The sequence below is a fragment of the Leopardus geoffroyi genome, chromosome E3 (genome assembly GCF_018350155.1).
Source record: "Leopardus geoffroyi isolate Oge1 chromosome E3, O.geoffroyi_Oge1_pat1.0, whole genome shotgun sequence".
Lineage (NCBI taxonomy): Eukaryota > Metazoa > Chordata > Mammalia > Carnivora > Felidae > Leopardus > Leopardus geoffroyi.
The window spans coordinates 3,632,335-3,655,765 of NC_059340.1; the positions used below are offsets into that span (position 1 = coordinate 3,632,335).

Genomic DNA, 23,431 nt, shown 5'->3' on the forward strand with positions numbered 1-23,431 from the left:
CAGGAGTGGGAGGGCATTCGTCCCCTCCTCCCCTGTCCCCCGCCCCCGACCCCAGGACGCGAGCGCGGGGAAGGCAGCGCTCCCCCGCCAGACCCTCCACCCCACCCCACCCCACCCCACCCCACCCCACCCCACCCGAGGACAGGGGCGGGGGGAGGGCAGCGCGCCGCCGGCGTGGACACCGCCCCGGCCCGCCCCGGGAGCGCGCGCGGCCTCCGGCTCCGCTCCGCCCGCGATCCGGCCCGGGATGCCGCGCCCGCCCGCGCCCCGCGGAGCCCCGCCCCCCGCCGCCGCGCCGCCGCCGGAGGCCGCTCGGAGCTGCGCGAACATGGCCGAAGTCGGCGAGGACAGCGGGGCCCGCGCCCTGCTGGCGCTGCGCTCGGCGCCCTGCAGCCCCGTGCTGTGCGCCGCCGCCGCCGCCGCCGCCGCCTTCCCCGCCGCCGCGGCCCCCGCGGCCCCCGCGCCCGGGCCCGCCGCCCCGTCGCCGCCGCCGCCCGCCCAGCCCCCGCCGCCGCCGCCACCGCCGCCGCCGCCGCCGCCGGGCGCGATCGCGGGGGGCGCGGGGGCCGCGGGCGCGGGCGGCGCGGGCGGCGCGGGGGCCGCGATCGCGGGCGGCGCGGGCGGCGCGACGGGCCCGGGCGCGGGGGCCGCGTCGGGCGAGGCCCTGGTGGCCGCGGCGGCCGCCTCGGTGCGCAGGAGCCCCGGGCCCGCGCTGGCGCGCCTCGAGGGCCGCGAGTTCGAGTTCCTCATGCGGCAGCCCAGCGTCACCATCGGCCGCAACTCGTCGCAGGGCTCCGTGGACCTGAGCATGGGCCTGTCGAGCTTCATCTCGCGGCGCCACCTGCAGCTCAGCTTCCAGGAGCCGCACTTCTACCTGCGCTGCCTCGGCAAGAACGGCGTCTTCGTGGACGGGGCCTTCCAGCGGCGCGGCGCGCCCGCCCTGCAGCTGCCCAAACAGTGAGTTGCCGCGCCCCCGCTCCCCCCGCCCGGCCTGGACCCCGGGGGTCACCCGGACCCTCGGCCCGACTCCCGACTCGTGGTCACCTTCGGCCTTTGGCCTGGCCCGGACCCAGAGGTCACCCTGACCCGGGGCCCGAGCCTCGTCCCGGGGTCACTCCCGACCACCGCCCCGGATCCGCAGCCTGACTTAGATCCTGGGGTCACCCCAAACCTTGCCCTGACCCCGCCCTGCCCGACACCGGAGACGCCTCCGACCCCGCCCAGCCTGGGCCTCAGGGACGTTCTCCAACCCAGGTCCGATCTGTGCTCAACCGGGACACAAGGTCCACGCCTGACCCTCCCCCCCCCCCCCCCCCCCCGCTTGGGCCTTGGGCTCCGAGGGTCGCCCCGCCCCCACCGAGCCTGAACCGTAAGGGTCGCCCTTGCCTCTGCCAGGCCTGGACCGGAGGACACCCCTGACCCCCGCCCAGCCTGAGTCCGGGGGTCGCCCCTGCACGCACTCCTGAAAAGGATTGCATCGGGAGGTGTTGGTCGGGGACGTGCGCCCCTCACCCCCTCGCGCTAGGGGCCGAGTCAATGGCAGTGACTTTGGGCGTGTGAGGGACGTTCCCATTCCCAGGGCGGAGAGACAGGGCAGGAAGTGCTCGGTCCTCAGTGCCCCTGAATGCGCTGCTCCTGGGTGGGGCAGTGGTACCCAGCACTTAGAGCATTTGTAGCGCAGCCTGGGATTCCTGAGCCCAAAGGGGAAACAGCAGGGGGGGGGGCAGGGAGAAGGCGGTTCCAGGGGTGGCACGGCCACTGTCACATGCGTGCTTTTAGCGACATTCACTCACTTTCCCTTGTCTTCCGGCTCCTACGTCCACTTTTTCCCCCACGGGCTCCGCTCCTGCGATCCTTGCTTTCTCAAGGTCTGTTGATGAGGAGAAAGCCTATTTACCTGCCTCGCTTCCTCTTCAGGGCACTTTCTGTTTCTGTGTAGTAATTGCCTTTAACTCCTCACGGAGTGTTTATATTTCTCCAACCGGCTTCCTGTTGCACAGTCGTCTCTGATGGGCTAAGTGTTCTTCTTTATGAGAGAGTTCAGGGGATTTTTGCTGGGGTGATCCCCGGCACCCAAAGCTTGTTTCTGTAAACTTCTCCCCTCCCCAGGGTCTTGGTGTGCTGGCTTGTAAATATTGCACTGAATAGTTTCCCAGTGCAACACCAGCAGTGACTCATTCCTGCTTAGGGTGTGAGAACAGACCTTTATTTTGCAAACTTGAAAGGTATGTATTTGGGTAAAATCAGGGCTTGGCGAGTCACAAAGTTATTCTATCCTGTGTTTGTTACCACTTTGTTCTCTCTGTTCTGGGCCATTCAGTACGTTTCAGGGCCTGGGAGAGTGACAGGCAGAGCAGCGCCTTCCCCTCCCCGCCCTGGGGCTCTTAGAGGCCTGTTTCTGCTAATGCCCGTCTGTATACTGGAGGCTGATTTTCAGAGCGCCCTGCCCAGCTGTTGAATAGGTACACTAACTAGGGCCTAGCTTACTGAATCTAGAGCCCACGGTATCTTCTGGAACTCGAAGGGACGGAGTGTTAGCCCGCCGAGTCCTCAGATCAGCCTCAGGATGGGCCAGTCCCAGGTCTGTGGCCTGTAACGCTTGGTGGGTGTTCGTGGTGCATCTCAGGTCTGCCCTCGAGGGTCCTGCCTCCTTGGTGGGCGCGTCTGGAGTGCTGTGCTGTGGCTGACCAGGCTCTCTGCCCCGCTGTGCCTGTGTCTGACTCCAGAGGAGCTTCTGAGCAATCTCCACGTAGGCAGTGATGTAAATATCACAAGAACAGAACAAACGGGCAGAAGGAGAAACATTAAGTGGAAGTCCGTGTCTCCCCTCCCGTTTGCTTCTGAAAACCGACAAAGCCTGTTGAGTGATGTGTTTGGCAGTTTGAGTGGGTTTATGTTTTGTTTTGTGTTTTGTTTTGTTTTTTTCTGTTTTAGAGATCGTAGACTAACTCCGTAATCCCGCATATGAAATGGCTGTTGTCAACCTCTCAGAGCTAGGCTCTCTGGCCTGTCCCATCTAAAGCACTCAGGAAATTTTAATGAATTCAGCGCAAGGAAGTTGAATGTGTACGTTTTTGTCACTCCCAAAATGGGAGATTTGTTATTTTTAAAGAAAGGTAGTAATTAATGTCTGTTTCCTCTCAGGCATTGGTACATGGTTTTGCCATTAACATTGAAGCTATGGGGGCACCTGGGTGGCTCCGTTGGTTAAGCGTCCGACTCCCGCTCAGGTCACGATCTCACGGTTTGTGAGTTCCAGCCCCGCATCGGGCTCTGTGCTGACAGCTCAGAGCCTGGAGCCTGCTTCCGATTCTGTATCTCCCTCTCTCTGCCCTTCCCCTGCTCTCTCTCTGTCTGTCTCAGAAATAATTAAGCATTAAAACAATGTTGTTGTTTTTTTTTAGTATTTGAAGCTATGAATTTCTTTACCATAAATTTAAAATTCTTATCGTATTGGTATTTCGTTGATTTGGCGATGCTTGGATTTCGTGGAGTGCAGGTGCGTGAGCCTTGGGGCCTTGTTGCCTTGTTTTTGTTTTTTTGTTTGTTTGTTTTTGGTTTTTTTTGCGCTGTGGTCATAGACACACCCTTTCCCGATGGGGGACGTCACACGCACCTCCCATCCCGGGGACAGGTTCCGCTGTGCATTCCTCACTCTTCTTCCCCACTCAAGAAAGCGTGTGGCTACGAGGAATGCCAGAATGTACCCCCATTTATTTCTAGAGGCACGTCTTCCCAAAACTTCCATGTTTTTGAATGACCGGTGGGAAAACAGTTCCTTGTGACATACTGAGAGCCGGCCCTGCCTGCGGCTGCGGGGCTCCACCGTGCTGAGTGCGTGGGGACGTGCAGGGAGGGAAGCGCGTCCGTTATGACTTGTGCTAAGTTATACACGCCCCTAAGTTAGCGCGCGCCTCGCTGGACTCTGCCGGGCCTCCCGAGCCGCGAGTCCAGCATTTCTCCCCACGGCTGGGCCGGGCGCGGTTCTCCCTCCCTGGAGACGCAGCTCAGGAACTGTCGGGCAGTGCGTGCACAGAGCTGAGTTGTGTTTGTTGAATGAACTCATGAGTAGCTGCAGGGATTTGCAGCGTCCGTGGGGAAAGCAGTGGCACCGATGTCACGCGGTTTTCTGAGGTGGAGAGTCAACTTGCCCCGGGGACGCGTGGACCCCGTTCCCTGGTTTTGCGGGTGGGTACGGTGTGCGTGTGACTAGTTCTTTGCGCTCTCAGATTTGGAACTTGACGTCGATGTTATGTGTGAGCCACACAGAGAAAGGCCCGTACGCAGCCCCCCACGTGCTCTTGCCCCCTTTTCTCCAGCCTTCTTTTCTTTAGAAAACAGGTTTGTAATAAACACGGGCTACTTGATTAATTACAGTACAAACAAGACTTCTGTTTGCGATGGTCTCTGGGAGTGGTAAGATCACAGGGTCCTTTTTTCCCTTTTTCCTTTCCCGTGTTTTCCAACCTTTTGGGGACGAGCAGGGGTCTTTTTTTCTTCCCCCGACACTTTTTATGACAGAACATTTCAAACTTAAAAATAGAGCGGTGAACTTCTATGCACCCGTCACCGGCGTCGGGGGTAGCCTGCCGTGACCTGGCTTACTTTTCCTTCGTCCCCACTCAGCTTTCCTGCGGCCCCCACTTATCTGGACGGAAATCACAAATGTCATCTCCTTCTGTGTGTCAACGCTTCAGTAAAGATAAAGATCCTTTTAAAAAAATTTTTTTTAACGTTTATTTATTTTTGAGACAGAGAGAGAGAGACAGCATGAACGGGGGAGGGTCAGAGAGAGGGAGACACAGAATCTGAAACAGGCTCCAGGCTCTGAGCTGTCAGCACAGAGCCCGACGCGGGGCTCGAGTTCACGGACCGTGAGATGATGACCTGAGCCGAAGTCGGCCGCCCAACCGACTGAGCCACCCAGGCGCCCCCAAGATCCTTTTTTAAAAAGCTTCACCACAATGTTATCACACCTTAAAAATTAACGATAACTTCTTCACGGTCATCAAACTTCCGGCCACGTATGCGTTCCCCTTGCTGTCTCGTGAATTTCTCTTCTTACACCGTGCTTATTTGGACCAGGAACTAAATCAGGTGCGGACAGCCTGTTTGCTGGTGTCACTCCCATCTCTTGTCACCTGTAGGCTCCATCCGTCTCTGTTTCCCTCGCTGAAGAGATGGGCTCATTTGCCCCATATCGTTTCCACAGCCTGCATTTGTGGACTGGATTCCCATGGTTCCCCTTACGTAGGTTAGTAGCGGGGCTAAGATCTGATCGGACGCGGGTTTGGCGCTGCTTTGCCTGAGCTGCCTCTTAGGCGGTAGGGCGTGTGTCTGTCAGGAAGCAGAGATGTCTGTCTGTCTCCCCTCACGCCTTTGGACGGTCCTTGCCTAGGCCCGTAGACTGGCTACCACCTGTACCGTGGCCCTTGATCTCGGCGCCTGGCCGTGCCGGCGTGCGCCCCCCTCTGAAGGACATGCTGTCAGCGGCCCGTGGGAGGGCTCTCAGCTTCCGCACACGGACCGTGACGGAAGGTGACTGACTGTGAGCAGCAGAGCATTTTGGCACGAACGAGACCGTTTCCTGTAGCTTCCCAGGGCTGTTCCGCCGTGGTCCCTCGAAAAGTATGGAATCAGTCACTAACCGTCATAGCAGTAGTTATCAGATTGAAGTCATTTCGAAAGTAGTCGGAAAATGCCCCAGATTTGCCGCAGACAGCAGCCTCCCTGGCAGCAGAAACTGCTTTTCTCCCTCACTCTCCACGCCGTGCCTCCCCGTCCGCCGCGGCCGCGGGATCCCCTCGCGACCCGGAGTCTGGGTCGTGGCCGGAACGGTGTGCTGCATGGGGTTCAGGACGGGAGAGGGTGTCAGCTCAGCTCCCAGCCACCGCGAAGGGAGACTGCGCGCCTTGGACTGGAGAGAAGACAGGTGGCCAGAAGGGCCTCTGAGGAAGAAACGTCCCCATCTGGGGCCTCCCAGGAGGGAAGAGACGGTGTGGGTGTGGAGGCTGCCGGACTCAGACGTGCCCGTGGAAGGAGGAGCCGCTCAGGAGACGAAGCTGTGGGTTCGGCCGCATGGTGTCCGCACGGCGTGGGCCAGAACACAGCACGCGCATTTTGTCTAGATACACCCCTCGCTCTGGTTTTCTTGCCCTGTGGCAGTTGTTGTGGATCACTTGTGGATATTTGTTCAAAGTTAAACTGTCATCTTGTTAAATGTTTGCTTGGAAAGGGCTTATTGCTGGGAGCGTAACCCATTGGGAGCCGGTCCGCGGAATCCCTGTTAATGAAAACGTGTGCCCCTTTCCAACATTCAGTTCACGCTGACTTTTTTGGACCTGTCACCCACATAGGAAGACGTATGTAGTATTTTAGCAATGAGCCTGTGAGAAGGATATTACTTATCATGGAGCGTGGGCTGAAATCGAATTTATAATAACTTTACAAAAGCCTTTGTCACTGGGAGAGGGAGAGGGTTGGTGGGCGCCCAAAGGGTATTGTGTAGTTTTAATGACGTTCATAGTCAGTGCTTTCGAAAAAGACAGCTATGTTTACAATTATGAGCTGAAATGAAATGAAAGCTTTTGATTTGGAGATACAGTAATTTACTGTTTGCTGTTTTTGCATCTTGTGAATGTCAGGGGATAAACTTGGTAAATTAATGACAACTCAAATTACAGCAATGCCTCATTTCCATAATTACCCTGCATTTAAAGCATTTCATATTAACAGGAGAGGATTATATAAATGCTTTTACTTTGATTTCCTGGAAATAGGCCCTTGCATCGTGACTTGCAAGGAAGTTTCGTGGGCAATGTTCGCTGCTGCTGTCGCTTTTCACAAGTTTCCGGTTTTCTGGGCAAAGGTTCCTGATGGATTTAAAGGAAAGCAGATGGAATCTCTGGCTGTACGTGTATTTCATAAACGTAGAAAGGGAAGCCGTGAGGGTGTGCTGTGCACTGCCCAGGAGTCTTGGACAGAGGCCGTGAGCACAGCGGGTCCCCGCCAGCCTCGTGCTGACTGGTCCTGCCACCGTGCCCCTGGGGCCTCACCAGACCCCCTTCCAGGAGCCCGACGGCAGGCCGAAGATGTGTTAGCGCGGGTTTTGCTTTCCTCGGACACAACGGTTCCAGCCTCACATCATGAGCCGGTTGCAAATGTGTGGCATCCTCTCTCCTACGAATACTTTCTGGGAGGCACGCAGAGAAGAAATGGCTATTTTTACGTGGTCTGCTTAAGAAGACGCCTTTTCCCCTTCGTCATCTGTCTCATGTTCCACCATGCCCAGAAAGGCACACATGTATCTTCTGTTTGTTTCCTCGGCAAGCGGGGCTCTGGTTCTTCTGCACGTGCGCGCAGAGCAGGGCTGTGACTGTGTCACCTTCCTGCTGGAAGCCACAGCGGCTGCCCGGTGCCCTGCCCCTGAGCCCCGGCCCGGCGCTGCTGAAGGGCTTCCCCTGGCCTGCCCCTCTTCCCCAGGGCACCCCCCTCCCCCTGCCTCATCCTCTCCAGCAGGACTCAAGATGTTGCGTCCAAGGGCCCTTCCACACCCTCACACGTCGCTGGGGACCCCGGAGAGCTTTCGTTCACGTGGGGCTGTCCGTCACCCTCAGCGTATTAGCGATTGGAAGTGAGAATTTCAAATACACGTGTTTATTGACCTGCTCAGAAAGAGCAGTGATAAATGTATCTCAAGAATCGCTGTTCATGACAAAACCACTCTATTTCCCCAAACACAGACATTTAGAGTAGGGTGTTTGGTGTTTGGAAAAGGCTTAAGGTCTGGCTTGATCAAAGGCAGCTGGAATGTCCTGGCTGCTGTGCCTCTCGTCTGTGGGGGTAGGTGGCTTTGGTTCAGGCTGGGAAGGAAATTCAGCCTCACGCAGAGAGGGGGCTGGACGAGGGAGGGCTATCCTAGCGCCTTTCAGACGATTGTGGACGTCGTTCCTCGACGCCTCCCCAGAACCTGACAGGTGGTGGTTTCTTCAGGGTCACTTGCGGTATGGAGCCTGACACATCATCCATCGGTGGCCGTGTTCTCTCTCCGTTACATTAAAACCTGCTGCTCTGTCTCACATCTAGAATAAATCTCTCATTACCCGGCTTGGTTTTGTGACCTCACGCATTGGTTGATTATTGGGGGAAGTATCGCTTGAATTATGCAGATCTTCTGATGTCAGTATGTCTTATCATATAAAGAAAAGCATATTTTGTCTTAAGTTGGGTCGGTAAATTTGAGCCCCCTTGAACCCAGCAGGTCATATTTTTGGAGAATAGAAGTCTTTGAAAGGATCAGACATTTTGATGTCGTTTAATTGTAAAATTTGCTTTAAAAGTTGAGCGGCACAGTGTATTTTTATAGAAATAAAAAAAGTCATATAATTTAGTCATTGGCCTTGTTAGCACCTCATGACCTAATTAGGCTTAAATTTAGGTGGTTTTTTTTTTTTTTTTTTTTTCCTTTGTATGGACAGTCAATTCTTGATGATTTCATATGGGGCTCTCCCATCTTGTCAGTTATTTCTGTTGTCTTCACGTAACCAGGCAGGGCATGGGGGCCCTCGTCCTTCTTCCTGGTTCCCGGGTGGTGGTCCTGCTGTCACCCCTCAGCCACGGGAGTGGGGCCACCAGGAGAAGTCAGGGAGAAGGGTCGGGACACAGAACTGTGAGAGTCGTCACAGGGTGTCAGTGACAGAGGAGGTGTGTCTTTATGGAAATAACTCCCCGTTTGGGATTTCTTTCAAAACTCTTCTGAGCACACTTCTAAAAAACCGTGCCAACTTTCGATAAACACCGGCATTCCCTCCCTCCCTGATTTCGTATTTCCCCCCCTAGATCTCTCTTCCCTCCTTGCAGTAAATCAGTATCCTAGGGCGCAGCACTGACCTTCTGTCTGCTCAGAAGAGACTCTGCTTTCTGGGGTTTGTAGCACAAGAACAAAAGGTACTCACTGTTTTTCCAGACGGACCAGCAGAAACGCCGAGTGCGTTCTGACCCCTCCCGGGCCCTTCCCACAGACTCGCACTGCCCCCTTTCACAGCTATTCTGGGTTTTATAAACTTCATAGTTGTGGAGTTTGGGGTCATGTGGTGGTTGTGCCTTTGACGCCCGAGCCGATCGGTGGCCTGGCGAGCTGCTCGGGAAGATGTCCACCAGGACCCCTCCCGCCCGACACTGCTGAGCCACGTGAGTGATTTGGGCTCAGGCACGTGCACGGGCAGTGGCTGGGGCCAGCTGTCCATCAGAAACCTGCCCAGAAAAACTCCCTCCTATCACATGATTTGGTTACAGTTTACCGGTGAAATTAAGGATCCTTCTCTATGCTACCGTGGAGCCGTGGGGGGAGCACAGGCAGTGAAAAATAGCTTGTAAGCCTAGGAACCCTCCGGAGCTGATTCAGAAAGAGCGTGACAGTGGAGTCTGATGGTCCCGGTGGCAAAGCAGGCAGCTTGGAGGCTGCAAAGCTCCGTGAACAGAAGTTTGTGTCTGTCTGCCTCCACCCTTGGGGACATAAATATATCCGTTCTGCTTGGCTGGTACACCCCTGAAGCTGGGAACAGTGACTCATCACAGCTTGAGGAAAACATCTTTCCCTCAAGAATAGCCACCTCCCTCTGGTTGGATTCCGTATCAACTGCGAACATTTATAGCCCTGCCTTGGCTGCTAGCATGCGAGGACACTGCTGAATATTCGGCTTTCTTAGCGGTTGTGTTTTTCTCTGCAGACTGTGGTGTGAGCAGGTTTTCCAGACCTGCTGACCGCTTGGGTTAGCCAACAGGAGGTCTCACGGAGAGCCTAGAACTTTCTGCAGTGATAGAAATGTTTTGTGTCTGCGCCATCCAAGATGGCAGCACGAGGCGTGTGTGGCTGGTGAGCGTCTGAAATGTGGCCGAAGTGAGTGGAGAACTCAGGTTTTAGTTGTTTGGTCTTTAAGTTCGTTCACGTTTACAAAGCCGCACGTGCCGCTGGCCTGGAGAGGTGGCCGGTCTGTGGGTCCCCCGGGCGGGCGTGGCCGCTGCCCCAGTTTACCCGTCATCTCCGAGGCACGCGTATTATTTTCTGCAGGGTGTTCAAGGTGAGAGAGCCGCACAGGTGTGTCCCGGGCCTGGGGCTCAGGCGGACTCCCTGCGGCTCCGGGGGGTGAGGCGAGGTGGCCGCCAGCCGTGGCCTTCCGGAAGGACGTTGAAACGTCGTGTGGCTGCACAGGCCGGCCATCTTCGTCGGCTTCTGCCCCTCGGCACCGCAGACACGTGAGCATGGACGGTGTCCGTTTTCACCTGTTGCCCGGGTTCTCGAAGCCCGAGGGCCGAGCAGAGAAGCGAGGGACCCAAAATTGATGCCTGTGGGTAATAGAAGACACGCGGTTGCTGGTGTGGGAAGCAGCGTTCCTCAAACTCCGTGGCCCTTTACGGCCCTGGCTTTCCCGTGCCCGTTGGTCGTTGACAGAGTGCTTGTGAGTCCAGTGGCTTGATGTGAACATTACACGCTCACAGATTTTGAAGTTCCTTTGTGAACAAATGAGTGTGCGTGCCGCCTGCACGGACGCCCGCTCACGCCCGGGCGTGCTGTCAGTATGGCTGGTCATTCTCTGGTGTGACTGTTGGTCGTGGACCGCACCCCCCCCCCCCGGCCCCGCAGGGAGCCGCGAGCCCACGAGGGCTCCCTGCACTTAGCGTTGCACTTAGCGCTCGGAGGCCACGAAACATGAAACACCTACTTACGTACGTAACCTTCTGTGGCCTGCTGCTTGTCGTACGGGACAAATTCCAACGTCTGGTTCACGGAAAGCCCGGAATCGGTGTTTCTGACTCGTGGTCAGGAGCCCCGTGCTCCACGTGGGAAATCGGGGACCCGCCGTCGTCGGCTCGGCTCTCTGGGCCGAGGCGGTGTCTGCACCCGGCTTTCGGCCAGCGACCAGAGCTCGGCCCAGGGCCGCTCCGCGGGAGGGCCGTGTGTCCGGGAAGAAGAGGAAACGCCCCGGTGGGCGGTCAGCCGGTCTCAGCGCCTCGGGACCCTGGCAGCAGACCGCAGCCTGTGGGCAAGTCCCGCCAGACGCCTGTCTCTGTAAATGAAGTCTTACGGGAGCAGGGCCGTGCCCGTTCCTTGACATGGTTTCTGCGGCTGCTTGCTTGAGGCAGAGGTGGGGTGGCCCGGAAACCTAACAGATTCAGCATCTGGCCCTTTACAGAAACGGCGCACACACTCGGCAGCCCAGTCCATTCAGTGATACATTTTGCCGAGATCGTTACCGGTTTTCTTTACGTGGAGCCCCTGTGTCTCTTGAGGTGTTATGTTTAATTCTGGGTGTTTTATATATTTGTCTTGGGGATGGTCACTATCAATAATGGGATCTTTTTTCCCTTATTACTTTCGAAAGGGTTAGTGCTGACACGTAGGAAAGGAGGGCTGTGTGTGTGTGTTTTCTTTCTTTTTTTTTTTTTGTATGCACTTTATAGTACTAATTTATTTTTAAATTTTTACGTTTTAAAAACTAGCTTCCAGAAAAGTTTTAAGACTAGTTCAAATAACTCCTGTCCTCTGCCCAGATTCAATGTTTAACTTTCTGCCATGTTTGCTTTTAGTATTTTCTCTACGCGTATCTGTGCTGCTTGAGGGCAGGTTACGCATACGATGCCTCCTTTTCCCTTATCTTCCGTAGCTGCAGTCTGGTCACCGAGTTGGGGACCTCGTGCCCCGCCCTCCAGTCCACGGCCCGTATGCCCACGCCATCAGGTGCCCCAGTAGCACGCTTTACGGTGTCCCGGGTCCTGTCCAGTGTGGAGCCCTGTGTTTGGGTGCCCTGTCTCTCTGGCCTCCTTGCTCTGCGACAGCTCCTTGGCCGCCTTTTGTGTTGACCTTGACGTAAAAAAAAAAAAAAAAAAAAAATAGGACAGTCATCTTACCGGATGCCTCTCAAATTAGATTTGACTGGTTAAGACCAAGTCCTGATGAGATTTGGGTCAGGCATCTCCACAGCCCGAGCGAGAGCACTCCCCTTCTCCAGGACCACTCCAATGCTAGCGTCCTTCCTGGTGGAGGTGACGAGGATCCCTTGGTAGAAGCGTTGACTGCGCTTCTCTGCCCGGTAGTTACTGTTTTTCCTTTTGTAGTTAACAAGTAATTTTTGCCCTTCAGCGCTGGAATAAAATGCTTATTTTGTATCTAGTCACTGTTACCGTTCCTTGTAACGGTTTTTAAATTCACGTTTTGCATGCGTTTTCTAGGTCAAATTTTCATCCGCAAATGATGATTATTTTGTGTCTTTCTTCCACTTCCTTTTATCTACTTTCTTCTTGCATCTTGTCGAGTTTGCTGGAACCTCCAGATAACACAGAAAGGGTACCCTGATGGTGGGCTCCATTCTTGTTTGGAGCCGGACCAGGAAGGCTTATGGGGCCTTTCAGAGTAAATGTAGCCTTGCTGCTCCGAAGCTGCTTCCCGAAGGCAGTCTTCCTGGTACCTCGCTGAGGTGAGCCCGGGGCTGCGTACCCACGGCACCCCTGGTCTGGCCATCCCGCTGTTACTGTAGGGTCAGTAGTGTGTTTATCTGACATGATCTGGTGGGGGTGGGGGGTGCGCAGGATTGTGCTTTCCTCATTTACTGCTGTCGTCCCAGTACCAACCAGTGACCCCGGGCTGGGCACATAGTTGGCGCTTTGTAAGTTGTTGGCAGAACGAATAAAAAAGCAAACAGGAAAGGTCTGAGTGCAGAAATAACCTGGCAGAAGACGGTGACCAGAGGTGACAGGAGCTTAGCATCTAAAAGGTCTGCATCGTCACCCCCCAGCTGGGTGCCCTTGGGCAGGTGCCCTGACCTCAAGCTCCATCTGTAAGATGGGCACACTCCCCACTTGCTGGGGAATTACGAGAACTAAAAGCGGTGGGCCAAAGTGCTCACCTCGGTGTCTGGTGTATAGGTGCCCTCTCCACCTGCCGAGGCCCTTGCCATCGCTGCTGTCACCGTGACCGTGTAGGGGAGGCTTTGTTGCTCTGTGAGGCGTCCAGGTGTCCGAAGTGAGATCTCCTTTGTGGTGGGAAAGCTGTTGCAGGGCCTGGAGCCCGTCTCGGTGGGGTAGTCTGGCCCCCGCCCTCCAGCAAAGGTGCCAGTCCCTGGCAGGGTGTCACAGAGCGTGGCATCCGGTCTGTGCTGGCTGGAGACTGGGCTTGGGTGGGCCAGGATCCCTCGCAGCCCCTAAGGCGGTGCAATCAGAGCAAACTAGGGTTTGTTTCTTGTGTTTCTCTGAGCTGCTTGTACAGAGGGTGGGGATTTGAAAAGACAAACTCGGGTTTTCCCGTGGATCAGTTTGAACCGCCTTCGTGGGGCTCAGAGACCGGCCCGCACTGGGGCGGGACGCTGAGAGCAAAGCCAGCCTCAGTGCCGCGGTCTGACGGCCCCTGGCTGGGACACAGGGCACTCGGCAGAGGATCAGCGGGCAGCTGGGGACGGAAGCCCAGATCCGACCCGGTAATTGGTCTGCACGTCAAGGCATTTACAAATACGGACAAGTATGGAAGATGACGAACGTGTGCTTGTGACCCACGAAGAGTTGGCACTCGTTCACATTGTGTCATGTGCTTTCAAGGCTTTTTAGAGTTTTGTTTTATTTTTCTTTTCTTTTCTTTACTTATTTTTGCCCAACGTAGGGCTTGAACTTGTGACCCTGAGAGATCAAGACCTGAGCTGCGATCAAGGGTCTGTGGCTTGACCGACTGAGCCACCCAGGCACCCCTATATATATATATATATTTTTTTTTTTTTTTAGTTTCGTTTATTAAGTAATCTCTCCATCCAGCATGGGGGCTCGAACTCACAACCCCGAGATCAGTGGCCGCTCGTCCAGCTGAGCCGGTCAGGCGCCCCAGGCCTTGTTTTGAATAGAGAAACAACACCCTGCAGATGACAGCAGGCCCCGAGTCCCCCTCCTTACCACGTTTCTGTCCCTTCTCCAGAGGCAGCCACCCTTTGGATTTTAGCTCCGGATCTGTCTCACTTCCCCTGTTTCAGCTGTTGCAGGGGATGGGGGTAGACGTATAGAAGTGGCCTCACAAATCTGCCCATTACGCTACGTGTATTTTCCACTTCTCCAGAAGACTGGTTCGTGGGTGACGCCGTCAGACACAGAGGCCTCCTGTTTCTTCACAGCCCTGCTGCTCGGGCCCCCGTCCTTCCCGTCCTGCAGCCTGCTGTCCCACCTGTCCCCCATTCTCTCGGCTCTGGCCGGGGTGGCTCCCGGTCAGCACGTCCAGCACGTCCAGCGCTCCCGCGTGCGCCTGGCTACCGGGAGCCCCTCCGTGTCTCGGCCTGAGCACCTGTGCCTGCTCTGCTCGCCCCTGCTCCCGGGTGGCTCTGGGCTCCTGCCCCGTCCCCGGGCTCGTCTGCAGCCCTGCGCGGTGGCCCCGGCATCTCCACGTTGAAAGCAGACGGCATTGGGAAGACCGCCCTCAGCCCCCCGGCCCGCATGCCCCCTGCCAGGTGGTTACTGAGGCCTTAGCTTCTACCCGCGTCCACACGTGGGTGCTCGTGGTGCGGGCCGGGTCAGGAGGGAGACCTCACGATCGTGAAGCGTGAGCGTGTGGTACCATTTTGGGGGGCGCAGGGTGCAGTGAGGAAGCCAAACAGAGACTGTTAGGTGGGTGGGGAAGTGATATTTTGGCATCTCCGTTACGAGCAGAAGCTGCTGACTGGAAGCATCGAGGGCAGAGACTTCCCAGCGGTGGGACCTGTGGGTGCAGTGGCTGGGGTGGGGGCGGACGGTGCACCCACAGAGGAGGCCAGAGACTGAAAGGCCCAAGGCCCCCGGAAGGTTCCAGGGGGCGGTGACCTTCCCAGCAGGGCCACCGTGGCAGCGGTCAGTAGGGTCTGTAGGGCCGAGTGCTGGGCTGGCTCTGAGGGCGTGGGAGCGGTGCGTGCGTGTATGTGCATGCGTGTGCGTGTGGACAGGTCCCTAAAGCACCCAGGAGGAGCCACCTGTCCGGGGCCTGGAGTCCTCACCCCCCCCAGGCGTCCCCAGCGCTGCCTGGCCTCATGGTGCAGAAGGAAGGAAGCGTGCGCGAAAGTTCCGGAGCCCGGGGGGCTAGGGTGGATTTTATCCACCCGCGTGCCGGGGACAGAATGTCGTTGAGGACGATGGTTTCCTTCTGTGTGGCAAAACGAAAAGCTTCAGTCATGAAACCACACGGCCTGAGGGAAGCCCCAGGCAGGGGCTGGCACCTCCCTGAGACTCAGAATGCTGTTTGGACAGCGGGAAGGCCCTTCCGGACTCTGGCCGCGTTGCCAGCTCATCTCGCCGAGTGTGCTGTGACTGCTTCAGGGTAACATTGCAGATGGAGCCACGGCCCCAGCCACGCCTTCATCTGGGGAGGTGAGAGTCACGGACGTCGCGTCTCTGTGAGTGCAGAACACCTGGCGGTGCGGGAGAACGTGTGCGTGCGCCTGTTGTTTTGAGAGTAAGCGTCCGTGTGCTTGGAAGGTTGGCTGCTGCTTGCTTGATAAAATAGCGTGGGAAGAATTACTCGGACAGCTCGAGGTGCCGGCTTGGGACCCTGCCCTTGGAGCCCTGGCGAAAGCACAGATTCTCGAGTACTTTGTGCGTACCCCGTCCCTGATTGGAGACCGAGAAGCCGAGGCACAGGCCACGGTGGAACCGTCCGGGGCCAGAACCTGCTCATCTTCAGCCCACACCCTGGTCCGCATTTTCTTCTGCTCCCCGGGCCTGTGAAAGGCGGAGGAGAGGCCAGAAGAAGGCTTGCTGGGGAGGGCGTGCGCGCTGTTTCCCTGGCCCGGCTCGCGTGCCCGAGGGCCCTGGAGACACAGGGTGACCTCGGACAAGCTGAACGTCTCCTTGCCGACCCCTCTTGCACCCGGGGGACCTGGGCGCTGGCCCATCGCACCACTTCCAGATGGAGCCAGAAGAATGTATCGCCAGCTGCTGAGAGCCCTCTGTGTACCCGGGCTGTCCTCAGCCCCGGTCACCGTCTGCTAAGACAGGCGGACAGCCACCGGGATGGGAGGGTATGTAGGCTAAAGGGGCTTGAAGGCTGGAGTCACACAAAGGGTGGCACTCGTGGGGCCCTCTGAGGGTGACCAGCGGCAAGACCAATGCCACGGGAACAGCAGGTAGGACAGGGCCAGACTAGCGTGTCTGGGGACGGGCCCAGGATGTGGGGAAGGAGGGAGGGGCTGTCCCGGCTCCCCCTGCTGCACCCTCAGGGTCTCGGGGGCTCCATGGGCCCCCCGCAGGTGTGCCCTGTGCGGGGCGCCCTGCCCCCTCCTCTTCAAGGCGGAGTGCCCACGGCCGGAGGGGCGCTTCCGCTAACACACGAGGGGTACGCTTCACTGAGCAGTCGACGTGCCACACACTGTCCCAGGGAGCCGTCCGGCTTCGTGCCTCGGGAGGGCAGGGGGCCAGGCGGAGGCGGAACAGCTTGTCTGTGTTACGTGTTTCCCTTTCTTGTAAGATTCTCCCTAGTACTTATTTCGACTTATGACCCTGTGTCCAGTGAATTGAATTTTTCTAAAGTAGATGGGTTTGGTTTTTTAAATGCCAGGGAGATTGAGATGGGCCTTCCCGGGCGGGTGTCAAGCAGGAGTGGGAGCCCAGCGTGGGCCGCTGAGTGGGCCCGGGAGGCAGTTGCCCCGTCGCGTGTCCGGCCGGGACAGGTGCCCCTGTCAGCACCCCGGGCCCAGGAACCACTCGCCGCAGGTCAGCTACTGCCGGAGCCCCTCCCTCCAGCTCATCTCTAAATCGTGGTGACACACACATGAAGTAAGACCCGCCGCTCTCCCCATCTCTGTGTCCGGTTCGGGGGCATCCGGTACGCTCACGCTGCTGTCACCGGCGGCCAGCCGCCGACCGCGTGCGTCTTCCCCAACCGCAGCTCTGTCCCCCCGGGCACTCCCCTTCCACTCTGCCTCTGGAGCGGCCTGTTCCCGCGCCCCCTTCCGCGTCTGTCATCTTCACTCGGCTGCCAGTCCAGGCACGTGCGCCCCTTACCGTACGTGTTCACGCACGCGTCCCCGCCGCGTCCCCGCCGCCCTCCTGTCCTGCCGGCCTTTCCTCAGCCCCCTCTGTCCCCTGCCTGGAGCACCGTCCACCTTCTTCCGCGCAGGGCACGCATTGTTTGCGGTCTGCATTTCTTCAGGGTGTTGGTGTTGTTTATAATTGGGCACATATTTTATAGGACACGTTCCCCTCCGCCCCTCCCCCTGCCTGCCCCGTTAAGCTGGAAGGTCTGGGACGGTGAGGACCATGCACGCAGGTGTTTCTGCTGTGGCTCACCAGGTCGTAAGGTTCACGTGGGCCTCTTTGCTGGTGAACGTGTGGTGGCAGAGGAGAACCTGAGTAACCCCCCCCCCCCCCCGCCTCTGTTGACCCGGAGATGATGTGGGGAGGCTCTCAGAACTTGGTCAGCCCCACTTTGGATAGTCGTCGCCAGGATGGCTCCTGCAGCATGCCCCGGTTCCCTCCTCCCTGTGCATGCGCGGCTTAGCGTCTCTGTGCTCTCCGGTTCCGGCACCTTGTCTGTGCGACGGCCGTACAGGGAGCTCTAGCGATACGTGCAGCCCATGTTCGGGGATAATTAATCTTTCAAGTTTCTTGCCTTCTAGCCTTTAAGGGATTGAACTGGAATTCTGACGTGTGGGGATTTGCTGTGCTGACTCAAATTTACTTCTTCTCATCGTAATTTTGTCATTTTTAAAAAATTATAACTCCAGGTAGCCTTCATCTTTTATGGCTTTCGGAATGGTGATTTCATTTTGTTCACTGTCACCTACGAAGCCAGGGAGGTAAGATGTATTTTTAACAAGATAACTAAAAAAAAAAAAAATGGGCAAAAATTTTCAAGTCGGTAACTTTTTAAAGGAGCAGATGATTGTCTCTTCGGAGAATTCGTCTATCCAAAGTGATTTTTCTCCGGAGGAGTCCAGACTGCTGATATGGTAATAAACAGAAAGCTAAAAATCTTTAATACTAAAGTTTATTTGGGAGTTTGTTTTAGAAGCCTGCGTTCTGTCCAGAAAGCCAAAAAAAAAGTGCCTTTTTTAGCTTTTATGTTCTGTACCTTTACTATCTCAGACGTTTTGGTATTAAATATGCAATCCACGCTTATAGAAAACTTGGAAAATGTGGAAACGTGGAAAGAAGCCATGAATAGCTCTCCACAGAGACACTGGCTAAGGCCGATTTTCCTTGCTTCCTTTTAAAAGAGCCTTAGCAGGAGCTTTGCTGAAACTGCAGATTTGCAATTTCACTATCGCTGGGGATCCCAATCCCACAGGTCAGACCTTAAGACGCCTTTTTTATGTTAATGTCTGTTTAACCGAGGAGGTTAGGGCCGCTTTGCCCCCCCTAAGCTAGGAGTCCGCCTCTGGCCTCTTCGCCTGTCCCTGTGGCCTGACGCTTGAGGGGGAGGTGGGGGGAGTCCGCCGGCCAGGCTGGCGGGGGCGGCCCCAGAGGAGGCCGTGTCAGGCGGCTCCTGGCTCCTGGTCCTGCTTCCTATGCTTCCCTCTTATCAGGAAGGGGCCTCCCCACCGTCCTCATCGGACTGGACCAGATAACGCTTGCGGTAACCCAACGCAAAATGTGATTGCTAGTTTTTTCTGGAAAGTTTTCAGAGTGGGGGGGTGGTGCAGAAGAGGGCCTGGAGCTCCGGGCTGCAGACTTCTCACGAGAGAGCTGTGTTTGGGGGGCGAGCGAGGGGCTGTGTCCTCCTCAGTGAGAGCCGGCCCGGCCGAGTCCCCCTGGAGCCCAGGGCAGGAGGGGCTGCTGGCTCTCCAGGGTCTGCAGAGACTTGCCGTTTTTCCCCAGCACTTTGGATTTGCGGGGCAGACAGATCATTTTATGGAAAACAAACAGATAACGCGACAGCTCACGAAAAGCTCTGCCCTGGAAATGGCTCAGCTGCTTTACACCCTGACTGAACTCCACTGCGGTTTCTTTGTAAAAGTGCAGACTCAAGCCTGTGCATCTGCTGCCTTCGCGGGAGAGAAAAGAGGCTCCAGCAGCCCAGGCAGGGCCCGACCAGCGGCCGGCCGGCAGGGAAAAAACGATGCCTTTCCCTCCTCCCGTTTCCTGTGATGCTACGTGTGTCCATTCATGTGTCGGGCGCCCGGGCAGGAGGGTGGGGGCAGGTGCCGCACAGACTCTCAAGGAAAGAAAAGTCTGGAAGTTAGGACCCGGAGGCAAGCCGTGCTGGGCCGGGAAAGAGGGTCTGCTCAGTTTTTATTTCAGAGAACACTGCCGATGAGTAGACCAGACCATGGGGATAAATGGACGTGACCGCGGGTGTGATTTACATAACAATGAAGCCAGTTCAGTAGACCCTGGGCTGAAACCGGGCCTCTCTCGGCGGGATGATTCCTTATTCCACGGTGCTAATCTGCTTTATGACCCACTTCCCCAGGCGCATCTCTTCTCTTCACGGCACAAAACATGTTCAGAGACACGGGGTCTGCCCTAGCGGGCGGGTGGCGGTAAGAGCGGCCCACGGGATGACCTCCGCGCCCCGCCTGCACCCCGCCAGCACCCCTCCGTCTGGGAAGGGCCCGTCGTCACTCATCTTTCCCGTCCATACGTCCCCTGGTGCCACATGGTCCTTCTGACTCACGAGTGTGGAAGCTTATTTTGTTAGTGATCCTCAGATTTTCACACGCTCTCCCGGTTCTGAGTAAACACAGGGGCGAAGAAGGGGCTGCCCTGCACAGGCCCCTGGGTCAGGACCGGTTTGCAAGGACAAGGCCGGCTTTTCCGGGCGGTAGGAATGTGCCCTTTGAAGGGCCTGTGAAGGGCCTCCCCGAGCAGAATAAAGGAATAAAGGCCTTTTCAGGTTCTGTTTGGTGAGGATACCACTCCCCCGTTTTGTTTGGGGCTCTATGCAGGACGGCCGGTGTGGAGGTCTCTAAAACGAGGCTGGTTGCTTTGTAAACATCATCTGGTTGCTGGAGAGGATCCCAGCCTCCTTTCGGAAAACCGGATGTGCTTCCTGACTCTTTGATCAGGCTGCTGGGTTATCAGTGGCTGCTGCCTTGGGTAAATCGGAATTGGATCTGGGCTGCGGAGGTGGGGGGAGGTCGGGGGAAGGTTGGGGGCTGGGGGGGGGCGGGGGAGACCATTCCCTTAGGAAAGGTTGGAAATGTTGAAATCTAACTCGACCTTATATTACCCAAAGTGATTTTCTCGGTTTAGTACGGGATTTGACGTGGCAGAGCGAGGACGAGGGGCCTGGGGTGTAACACACCTGTGTGATAAAAGTATAGCGATTTGCCCCAAATGATAGAAGCTTCAACTTCTTTTGTGTGCCCTGGGAAGGACTTTGCTCTGAATGTTTCTGCAGCGAAGCCGCAGTGTCGCGAACAGTGGGGTGTGGTCTGGCCTCGGCTGCCCCGTGGGCTCGAGGGCTGGTGGGCAGGGGTGGCATCAGAGGCCGCCTCCTGAGGAGGCTCGTGGGAAACGTCTCTTGTGAATGTGGCCAGTCGAGCACCGGGTGGCTGTGAACCCAGCAGCCCCGTCCCCGCGTCCCCTGGTGTCTTCTCCGTGCTGTTCACGGCCTCGAGTGCCATTTCCACCCCTGTCTCCCGGACAGCGCCCCCCCCCCTTCTGGCCATGCACACCTTGCCTCCCCGTGTTGTGTACCAGGGTGGGGTGCAGCCCTTCACCCTGGCTCCTGTCTTTGTCGCTCTAATGCAGCACCTGTCACACGGCTGTTTATTTGCCCCCCTGACTAGGTCATAGGCCCTGCCTCCCAGGAGAAACCGTCATTTATGTTTCTTCTTGGGGCCTGCACAGAGCCGGGTGCTTAGCAAACACCTAACGAGTGTTTGTGGGTGAATCACAGCCTGAAGGGGTGCGCCACGGCCTGGGCCATCTCTGGGCGGGCCGTGGTGACTCCCAAGGGGACCTGGTGAGTGCGGCCCTTTCTGCCAACATGGGGCTTTACCCTGGAACTCAGGCTGTCATCCGGGAACACAGACCATGTCTTCCCCACACGTGGGCACGGTGGGTAGTTTCGTGGCAGGCGTGTGTGGTCGGCCGGCAGGGAAAGGTGAAGCTTCATTCACATAATAAAAAGTCCAAGCTGCGTATCGTGCCGTCGGCTTGAACTTCTGAGGCGTGAGCTTCCACACGTAGTGACGGCTCCCGGCTTGAGTGGCCTGGTGCGGCCCTCGTGCCCCATCACGGCTCGCTGACAGCTTGCGGCCCCTGGTCTGCGTGGTGGCGGGACTGGCGGGACCGTGTCCCTGCAGTGGGGGGCTTGCACCAGGGAGGTGCGCGGACCGGTGCCCGGTGCCCCCCATGTCACGCTGAAGCTGGAGGAGAGAGAGACCAGCAGGCGAGAGAAAGCGGCCGTGAGATCAAGTTGCCAGGCGCTAGGCTGACTCAGCGGCAGCTCTGGTGGTTTTTGCTGTTGAAATTTTTAACAAAACTCGGTTTCTCCATTTCTGCATCTGAGGAGCTGGAAAGCCAGGGCTTAACTAGAAGCTCTCAGTTGCTGCCTTGGTGACTGGATGGCTTTGGACAAGTGACTTATCCCCCCTAGGCCTCAGTTTCCTCATCTGTAAAGCAGTGCGGATGCCACCTTCCTTCCCGGGATGGTGGAAGCCTTGGAAAGTCCTGGATGACTGAGTTTCCTACCTCAGGATCTTCACACTCGACCCCCTTCGTCGACAGAGACCCGTACACGTTGGCTTCAGGACCAGTGGTGTTGGTCCGTGTTTTAACTGACATCTGAACTGGGGATTTGAACCAGGGGACTGTTTTAGACTTTAATTACCACATCACGTGGACTCCAGAGAAGCTGTGCCACCAGGTCTGACTCCCGCTAAGCAGGACGTGTGTCCCGTGCTCCAGAGAGAGGGCCACATTTGGGGGCGGGCTGGCCGCCCGGCAGTATAACACAGGCCTGTCCCCACACTCTGTGCAGGTTGAGACTCTTTTAATGGAGGCTGAGCTCAGATGGAACCCCGGGCTCCTCCGCGTGCAGCTAGGCACCGCACGTCCTGGCTTGTCCTGCTTCGTGGTCGCCACGGTGTTGCTGCTGGTTCTCGTCACCGTGCTTGTCCTCCGTGCTCCTCCCCCTGCTCAGCGTGGTTCTTCCTCAGTACAGACGTGGCCTCCGTCAGTGTGGCCTCTGGCGCACTTGTGAGACTCGGTCCCGGCCGCTCAGGGAAACCAGACCATGAGTCACAGCCTCGAGAGGGGCTCCGAGCCGGGAAGGGCACTGAGAACCTGGCGTGCGTGCGGCGAAGCTGGTACTCAGTCCCGCCTCTCCTGACCCCTGGTCCGCACCTGCTTTTGCTCCTGAAACAGACGCTTCTTCAAGGCCCCGGCCCGAGGCAGGGTTCATTCTGGTTCGGCTTCAGAAGCATTGCGCTGATGTTTGTCCCGCTGGGGCCACCAGAAACGCAAGGACGGGAAGCTCCTGCGCCGGGAAGGTTTCCTCCGTAGGGCACCCCGGCAAAGCAGGCGCACCAGCCAAGCGCTCATGCGCTCGTGCGTGATGTGTCAGTCAGAGGGGCTGGGGCATAGTAGCGGGCACACCCGATGACCGGTGCGCGGCGCGGCGACCGAAACAGAGGAAGTAGCAGCAGCCAGCCCCTCCCGGAGGCGGTGAGGACAGCCTCTCCCCGGGGGCCACAGAGGCCGCGCACCCAGCCTGTGGGAGGGGTCGCGGCAGGGAGCGGGCGTACCCCCGTCTGCACAGTGTTGGCCCAGGAGTGGTGGGCCGGGGGCGCACGTGACCGCACGGGCTGCCGGAAGTGTTGCTTAGCTGCGGCCCCAATGGCAGACGCGGTTTCGGCAAGCAGCCAGCGGTCCGTCCAGCGCGAGAGAGCCCATCTGGATGCGGAGTGCAGAAAGGTGTGGTGCTTTTAGTGGACCTCAGACACGCTGGCAAGTGGAGCGGCTGGGAAGGTGCTGAAAATTCTGTGGCCGCGGGTGCCTGTTGGAGGCTTTTCAAGGAGGCACGTGATGTGGTTCGCAGCACGTTTAGGAACCCGAGTCGGCAGCGGCCGCGGGGGGATTGGGGTGAGGTGGCCACAGGCCTGCAGCAGAGCAGACATGATGCCCGTGGCGGGCACGCTGGCCGACCGACAGCTCTCGGCTTAATCTCGTGCGGCAGGTGAGTGCCCCCACGCTTTACGAAGGAGGGGCCCGGTTTCGAGACGTGGAGTCCCTCCCAAGGGGCACACAGCCCGCCAGGCCAGGTCCCGTGCACGGCCACAGGAAGGGAGCGTTCAGATGTGCAGATGACCTCGGAGGGCCGCAGCCTCTGGGAGAAGCACGCCGGGGATGCCAAGACACGAGCCGGCCTTGAGCGAGGTCAAGTTGGGTTTGAGATGAACCGAGCCTGGGAGCGGGGCAGGGCCTCCAGGCAGCGGGCCACCGACCCCCAGGCCGGGAAAGGAGGTGCGCGTTTGGAGGGAGGCAG

The 23,431-nt window shown here is 57.5% G+C and overlaps 1 protein-coding gene across 1 annotated transcript in view; it reads left to right on the forward strand.

Moving 5' to 3' along the window:
* The first annotated feature begins 313 nt into the window (after positions 1 to 313).
* The window catches only part of FOXK1 (forkhead box K1), a 69,878-nt gene continuing 46,760 nt past the window's right edge, over positions 314 to 23,431 (forward strand). Inside the window, exon 1 of the mRNA XM_045461346.1 lies at positions 314 to 957. Within this exon, the coding sequence (XP_045317302.1) occupies positions 329 to 957 (629 nt within the window). The 5' untranslated portion in view covers positions 314 to 328. The remainder of the gene's footprint in view (positions 958 to 23,431) is intronic.